Source organism: Cryptomeria japonica, chromosome 11 (assembly GCF_030272615.1).
Source record: "Cryptomeria japonica chromosome 11, Sugi_1.0, whole genome shotgun sequence".
Classification (NCBI taxonomy): Eukaryota; Viridiplantae; Streptophyta; class Pinopsida; order Cupressales; family Cupressaceae; genus Cryptomeria; species Cryptomeria japonica.
Window position 1 is genome coordinate 126130641 of NC_081415.1, and position 8214 is coordinate 126138854.

General features: G+C 37.0%; 1 protein-coding gene across 5 annotated transcripts; it reads right to left on the bottom strand.

The window, feature by feature from the left end:
* Window positions 1–529: 529 nt before the first annotated feature.
* Window positions 530–5840, bottom strand: LOC131041094 (disease resistance protein TAO1-like). 5 transcript variants are annotated; one of them, XR_009359523.1, is made up of 3 exons: window positions 3564–5839; window positions 1198–3358; window positions 530–1109 (listed from the first exon to the last, which is right to left on the bottom strand). XR_009359523.1 is itself a non-coding variant. In XM_059214262.1 (3 exons), the coding sequence occupies exon 3, from the start codon at window positions 2356–2358 to the stop codon at window positions 1267–1269; it is 1092 nt and encodes a 363-aa protein (XP_059070245.1). In that variant the 5' UTR covers window positions 2359–2779; window positions 2944–3358; window positions 3564–5840; the 3' UTR covers window positions 530–1266. The 5 variants fall into 5 exon arrangements, 4 of the variants coding, with proteins under 4 accessions (XP_059070245.1, XP_059070247.1, XP_059070246.1 ...); XM_059214262.1 differs by having other exon boundaries at window positions 530–2779; window positions 2944–3358; window positions 3564–5840; XM_059214264.1 differs by having other exon boundaries at window positions 530–2782; window positions 2944–3358; window positions 3564–5840.
* Between the last annotated feature and the right edge of the window lie 2374 nt (window positions 5841–8214).

The following is an 8214-nucleotide window of genomic DNA, read 5'->3' on the forward strand; positions in this document are numbered from 1 at the left end:
GAGCATGATAGCTCAGCATGAGCACAAAGCTTGCAAGAAAATCAACCCATTGAGGGTCTAGCATAGGCGCGGACACTTGTGTAACCACCAACATGAACATTACAATAGTTCACAATCAACCCAAATATCTCCTATATTATTTAATAGTACCAACTCTTGTTTATCTATATGTTATAAATATTATTTTAATTATTACTCATTAGGCTTAAATTTTTTTTACAAAAGATATATTTTTAAAAAATTTAAGTTATATTTAAAATTAATATGATTTATTACAAATTATATAATATTTGAAATATTTAGTTATATTAATTTTTAATTTATTCATTAAAAAATCATTATTTAAAATATATATTTAAAAAAATTCAATCTATATTATTACTAAAGTTCAAATTAAAGAAGAATTAAATAATTTTATTTTTAAATTTCTTTCAAAGTTGAATTTTAGACCATTATTTCTTTTATTTTCGTCTCACCCTAGTTCACATTGCATGAAAAGAGGTGAATTTTGAACATTTATGGGACTCGCTAGATAAAAAATAATTATTATTAGGTTACCATAATTATCTCCACGATTTCCATTTAGGAATAAAAATAATATAACCTCCAAATGCTTGGTAAAAGTGACAATATGTGCACACTTTCCAGTTCCCCATACAAATAAAATAATACTAGCTCCAAATGCTTTGCATAAGTCTCAATGATGCCTCCACTAGCATGTATTTTTGTCCTCTCACAGCAAAACCTCTCTCCACTTCCACTTTTACATTTCATTCCGAATAAGGGAAAAATAGGCGGAAGCGACCCTCTGCATCGAGCTATTCTGAATGTTGTATGAAGACAACGATCAATGCCCATCTCTCCTCTCCAATACGGAAGACATAAGAATGACCACCAGAAAATTTTAAACAAGAAGCACCATTCATAACAAAACAGAGCATAATGGCAGTGCTATTGGGGTAATGTAATTCTGGTTCTGAGGAAATATCCTTGTTAGAGAAGGAGTCGACAACTGAGAGATTTGGAGACAGCCCAAGTTTGAAGGAGTCTACAAGTGAGGATGAATCAGGGACTGTCCCCGCATATATTATCATTTCATCTGGCCAATTCTGCAATTTCCTTGCATAACATTCAGTCAACGCATGATTACATAGAAGATAAATAAAATATTTTATACTTTGAAACTATTATATTTACCTGTAATGTTCCAAAGCAACTTCCAAGAGCTGATCCCTTGTTTGCTCTGAGTTTCACCTCCTTCAGTTTTCACATGCGCTTCAAACTTTCTATGTTCGACACCTCCCAGCGGGTATGTAGACCCAATATTTCCATTCTTGTGCAACTTTCTATACCTTCAATTTTCCTAATTTGGCCACATTCTTCAACTTTAAATTCTCTGAGAGAAGTTAAAAGTGCAAAGCTCGGAAGCTTCTCCAACTTTAGACAGTAACGTATCTGCAGACGTTCAAGCTTTACTGGCAGTGATTCAATCTCCGTTAAATGAGCATTATAAAGAAGATGTAGACTCTTAAGGAGCGGATAATGGTCTTCAGGAATTGAAATCTTGCACACTTCGGTTCCATTTAGAGTGATCTGCTTCAGGTTGCTCAACGTAGAAGATGAAGGCGCCGCCTCAAAATCTACTTGGCTGATTGGGCAATTAAATATTACTAAATGCTCTAAGAGATTATGGCACCCGACAGAGAACAGTAAACATTTCACCTTTCGACATTTGGTAATTGAAAGATGAGTCAAGGAGGACAAATTTTCTAGAGAGGCCGGCAAAGATTTCAGGCTGTCACAATACCCAATGTAAAGATGAGCTAAAAAGAACAAATTTCCAAACGAGTTCGGCAAAGATTTCAGCCTGTGACAACCACTAATTGAAAGCCTAGTCAAGGAGGACAATTTTTTAAAAGAGGTCGGCAAAGATTTCAGATTGTAACAATCCGAAAGTGAAAGGTTTTTCAAGGAGACCGAATCTCCAAGAGAGTTTGGTAAACTTATCAACAACTCACTCCCTATTACCATCTTTTGTAGCCTGCTTAGTTGATCGATTTTAATCTCCCTTAGCAAACCATATAAATAGAACTCTCTCAAAAATACCTGATTTGTGATGTGACGAGGCAACTCTTCCAATTGATTGCACCTAGAAAGATCCAGAAACTCCAACTTCGTAATATTTTGAAAATCATCTGACCTAAGTATGAGCTCTCCACATTTTCTTAAATTGAGATATTCCAGTAGCACCAAGTTCTTAAAAGAGTCTGGTAACCTCTTCAAGTTTTGGCACCCAAACAAATCTAGATATTGCAAATTTGCCAAATTGCCGAAACTATTGGGTAGTGATGAGAGCATTTGACAACCCGATAATGTGAGATGCTCCAGCAATTGCACATGGCAAATTTCTTCAACTAGATATAATCAACTCTCTTAACTGTAGGGGGGCCTGTAGCGAATTTCCAACCAGACAAATGTAACACATACTACAATTATTTGATAAAATTGAAATATAGATTTAATAGAGCAGAAATGGGAGACTACTTACGTCACTCTTAGCCTCCCACAACTCTTCTAAGTGGTGTTTCCCGTTGTAGCCTTGCTCGAGTTGTAAAACCCTCAAATTTTTCAATGAGAGTTGTGGCGGAAGACTTCTCTGCCCAATATAAAACCAGCGAAACCAGACCAGCTCTCTTGATTCTTCATTGATTATTTGATTAAAATAATCTGCTCTCATCACCAGAAGCTTTAGTCCAGCTAAATAGGGTGCCAGTTCCTCCTGCTAGCAGCAGTGACGAAACTCAACAAACTCACTAATTAATCAACCTCATTCCTACATTATTCGGAAGGCCTTTCATTGTTGAATACATAATGCCAAAAAAAAATTCAACAATAAAAATTAGTAGAAATAGGTAGAGAAACAGAAAACATGGATAAACATACTCTATATGACAAAACTCTTCCATTCTAGTTGTGACAGCTGTAATTCCTTGAATGTTATTTCTGTTGAGACATGGACCAGCTAGGACTCGAACCTAGGACTTTCCAGAACCTAGGACCTTCCATACGCTACTGGAGTGCTCTACCACTGAGCTACTGGCACCTCTTGGACCAATCCATCGTTGGTCTGGGTGTGGCTTATTTCCAACACCAACACCCCCCCTTAAGCCACACCTCTTGAGTGCTTGGGGCTCCTAGCCTGGCTTTGATACCATGTTGAGACATGGACCAGGTAGGACTCGAACCTAGGACCTTCCATGCACTGCTGGAGTGTTCTACCACTGAGCTACTAGCCCCTCTTGCATCAATCCATCGTCGGTCTGGGTGTGGCTTATTTCCAACACCAACAATTTCTTCCCTGAAAATAAAAACAAAACTCAGAAACTCAGAACCTTATAAAAATTGAAAATATTTCATTGGTTGTTCAGTCGATTTGATCGCAAAAAGGGCTAGCAAGACTGTTATTAAACAGCCATAAGATCAATAGTCTTCCTAAACACAAACACATGGGTATAAAAATTGATTTCCTTTCTATTGTATACTCAGATAATAAGAGAAAATACCTCTTTTTTATTGGCATAATTAATAATCTGCTGGGATAACCAAATTCGGGAGGGTGAATGTTGACTTGCGATTTCTCTTCCCATTTCGTAAGTGATCATGCATCCTTATACACTTTTCATCATCAACCTCAACTAAGCATTTAGTTACAAGTCTTTCCCATGTGTACAGACCACTCCACCCTGATCCTTCCAAGACTTCAATCACCAAACTTTCCTTTTCTCCTATAAAAAAGCAAGAAATATCAAGAAATGCCTCTTTTTTCCATCGTCAAAGGCATTGTAACTTATTTTGAGTCTCTCTTTGATATCAGTGAGTAATATTCTAGAAATCTTATGCAGCAAAGACTCCCAATAATTTTTGTTGAGGTTTCCATATAAAAGCCCTCCAAATATCTTGAGATTTCCATATAACAGCCCTCCAAATATCTTGAGAGATAGGGGCAATCCATTGCAAGCCTCTACGAATTCTTCAACAAGCTCTTCAAATCCATCAAGAGGAGAGGATTGTAAAAATGCATGCCAACAAAATAATTGCTCAGCGTTACATGGATCTAATGCTTTCATTTTATACACAGATGATATACCCCACGATTTAAGCACTTCACGTTCGCGTGTTGTAACAATGACGAGACTTCCCTTTCCAAGATTTTCTTTTGCCGGTATCAGAGCATCCAATTAATCAACATGATCAACATCATCCATAACAATGAGCACCCTAAAAGATCCCAAATTCCTGGCAAGAATAGCCTTACCTTGCTCTACATTGTCAACTGATTTATCCACACCAAGGCCTTTGAGGAGTTCAATCTGCTTTTTCTCCAACATACTTTTGGCTTCTCTGATATCAACAATAAAACTAGAGCTATCCATGGAAGAAGATCTTTTGTTGTATATTTCTTTGGCAAGCGTGGTCTTTCCCAAACCACTCATGCCCCATATACCCACAATTTGGACACCCTGATCACCCTGTTCAAGTTGGAATGTATTCTCAAAGTCTTCTACTGCTTCCTTGAGACCTACCGGATATTTAGCGACTAGTAGGGGCACATTGCTTATTTCTTTCTGTACACTTTTCAGAATTTTCGGGTACAGCCCTAGCTCATCTCTCAACAAGTAAAAAGCATTGAAACATCAAACTACTAATAGGCGTGCATGCCAAAAGTTAAATTACATAGATATAAAAAGTAACGCATGTTTGTTAAAGAGACACAAGCTGTGGTACTTACACAATACTTTTGATGATTTGGCCACTGTAAAAAGAGGCCTTGTAGAGTGCTTCTTCCCACTCCTCGAGCTTTTTTGGGCTATATCTACATTTCTTTTTATGCTCGTTAAAGGCATCGGCATAGATTCCTTTCCTTTGAGCTACATATCTGAGATCAGTAGGATCTACATAGTAGAAGATGGGAACAATTTTGACGCCACTTTTAAGCATGCATGAGAGCTCTGCTAAACACCAAGGTGATTCTCCACATTTCTTTGAAAAATTTGCAATATGAAGAGTAGCACTGCGGATTACTGCTTCTATTTTTTTAGGCAAGAAATCGCCATATTCCAACTCTTCTGAATCTAAAAAATCTGTCACCTTCCTTTCACGGAGAATATTGTAGATTCTGCTGGCTAAAGTCTTTTTGACATCTGGTCCACGGTGATTAATGAAAACATCGAAAACCGGCTTAGATGCAGATGAACCCGAGGTAGATGCAGATGGTGCGAGTTCTTGAAAACAGCCAGCGGTATCACGCTTCCTCTCTGGTCGACCAGATGGGGTAGAACTAGACGCCATGATATTAGATTTAATTGGACACAGAGAAGCAATGAAAACGGTCTGTAAGGAGGCTTGCTATGAGCGAGGGCAAGTGGTGAGTATGAGTTAGGGAAGAGGAAGCGGCGGATAAAAATAAGTAGAGTAAATGGGTGTGATTTGCGTCTGAAACTTCGGGGAAGAAACGCCCATTTCATCGAGGAAAGCGTTTGGAAGATGGCTTTAGCTTTTCGTGGAAGAACTGGATACCATGGTATTAGATTTAACTGGACCCAGAGTAGCAATGAAAACAGAGTGTAAGAAGGTTCAATTTTGAGCAAGGCAAAGTGGTGAGTTCTGAGTAAGGGAAGAGGAAAAGGAAGAAACGCCCATTGCATCAAGGAAAGAGCGTGGAAGAAAGCGCGATCATGTGAAAGAAACCCGGAATCGTACATGAAAGCGGGGAAGACGGCTTACCTTCTCGTGCAACGAAGCAATGTGGAAAAGGAAAGAAAAAGAGAGATATAGTGGCATCGATAATGCCGTGCACGATGGGACAGTGGGACCGTAATAACAAAGCAGAGCTGTGTAAAGAATACAGTGGAAAACACTAATAAATTGGATGATTTGTGGAAGGAACGCGGAATTGTAAAGTAAAGCATGCGGACGAAGGCTTTACCTTTTGGTAGAAGAAACGAATGTGGAAGATGGAGTCGGCGAGGATAAGTGACTTCTATAAAAGAAAAGTGGGGTATAACGTGAGAAGTGGAGCACCTTGGAGTGAGAAGCATGTGGAAGAGAAAATAGTCACTCTTAGTGGTATCAATAATAAGGTGGGACCAAATAATAAAGAAGCGTAACATTAGGGGAAGAGTATAGTAGTGGACATAGTATTAATAGTGGATAGATTTTTGTCAACCCAACCCCACAATCACTAATTTTAAATGAGCTAGAAAATGATAATGAAAATTTCGTTAATAAATTTCACATGTATCAATAGTCGATAATTTTTTAGCTCTTTTTTTATCATAATTGGCCCATTTGTGGACCACTACTGGGACATTTGTGCACAACTACTGGGGTATTTGTCCACTAGTACTTGACTATTTTGAGTTGACGGTTATTGGAACATCTATAGTTAGGTATTTGGCTGCACTTTGAAATGTGTACTTTTTGACCCTTGTGCGAATAACTAATCCCACAACATGCATCATTACTACTCAGAAGTTAGAACATTAGTTATAAGTAGCTAAGTCGCATAAGAAGACAAACAATTTTTTTTTTGTCCAAATCCGATATACGGCTTAAGAGTTCTAGGTGCACGAAGTTAGCTATATCCACTACTGGTGCTCTTCCCCTAGTCACTATAGGTAATTTTACGCATTAACAAATATTGAATAGTACATCGGATTTTGACAATTTTTGTTGCTATATCCGTATGTGATTTAAAACTATTATTTTGGTTTACAGATAGTATTGACACACGTTGTGGGATTTATTATACATGCAAGGGTCAAAAAGTGGCAATTTCAAAGTGTTGCTTGATACCTACTTAAAGATGCCCCAATAGTCATGCACTACAACCACCTAAAAAATGACCAATACTTATGCACAAATACCCCAGTAGTTGTGCACTATGAGTACCAATAAAGTAACACAAGTCCTCCAATTAAAGTTAAAAAAATCCAACTATTGGGGGTAAAATGGGTGGATATTGGTACTTTTAGTTATCACTTTTTTGGTCTCTTTAAAGCTAGTAATTTTGGGGTTGGATCACCAAGGAGTGAGCAGTAATTGGAACATGGGTAGTAATGCATGCTCTTCTTTAGTGGTGTATGTCATAGTTGATATTGACAATTATAATAAATTTAGATCATAAGAAGTTAAAGCAGTGTGAAGAATAGAGTGGATAGTGCACATCATAGATAACATAAATAATCACACACACACACACACACACACACACACACACACACACACACACACACATTTTAAAATTTAACATTTTATTTTTCTTATATATCAAATAAAATTAATTATAAAATATAATATTTGAATTTAAAATGTAATACTATAATATAATATTTTAAATTTATTAATATGTTTTAATTAATTTTGTTTAAGTTAATAATTATAAATATTGAAGTAGAAGTTAATTTTGCTAACAAAATTATGTTTGATTGATGCTACAAATATAAGTGTAAAGTTGAAAATTGGACCCTAGTGATTCCCCACCTAGGAGAGAGAAAGAAAATCACTAGGATGATTTTCACTTGGGAAATACTTTACATCCAAAAGAGGGGCTTGAATCCACTAGATCCAAATCCAAGAGAGACAAGGATGTGAATTCCAAGTGGATTGCAAGGGTTGGATTGTGTTTTGCCCTCTTTTGTAAATAGCAAAGTTGACTTGTTGACTATGTGGAAAAGAGAGAGAAAATGAGTGAAATGAGGAGTTACCGGTTGGGGTTCACGCTGTAACTTTGGATATGAGCTAACTAGACTGATACGGATCTACCTTGCAAATTTGGAGAAAAGTCGTCAGGACCATGGCGGGAGTGTACATGGTCCTTCACAAAATCTATGGAACGAAAAGGGTTCTTTTGTCTTTGCAAATGAAGCCCAAACCTGCAATTAGAGTTGAACACCTGCAATCTACACAGATAAAAGAGAGGAATCAACCTTGAAAGAAAGTAATTGCAAATGCTTGAATGTAAACAATGAAAATGTATACTTTGTAGATCTACAACTTGTTGGTGATGATTGGTTTTCTTCTTTAATGTAATCACAAGTATTGCATGGAATGACATGTAACATGACAAAACCCTAAAACACACATACTTGCAAATGAATGTTGTAATATTACTCCAATAAATGAATGAAGAAGACTTGAATGCTTGAATGCTTG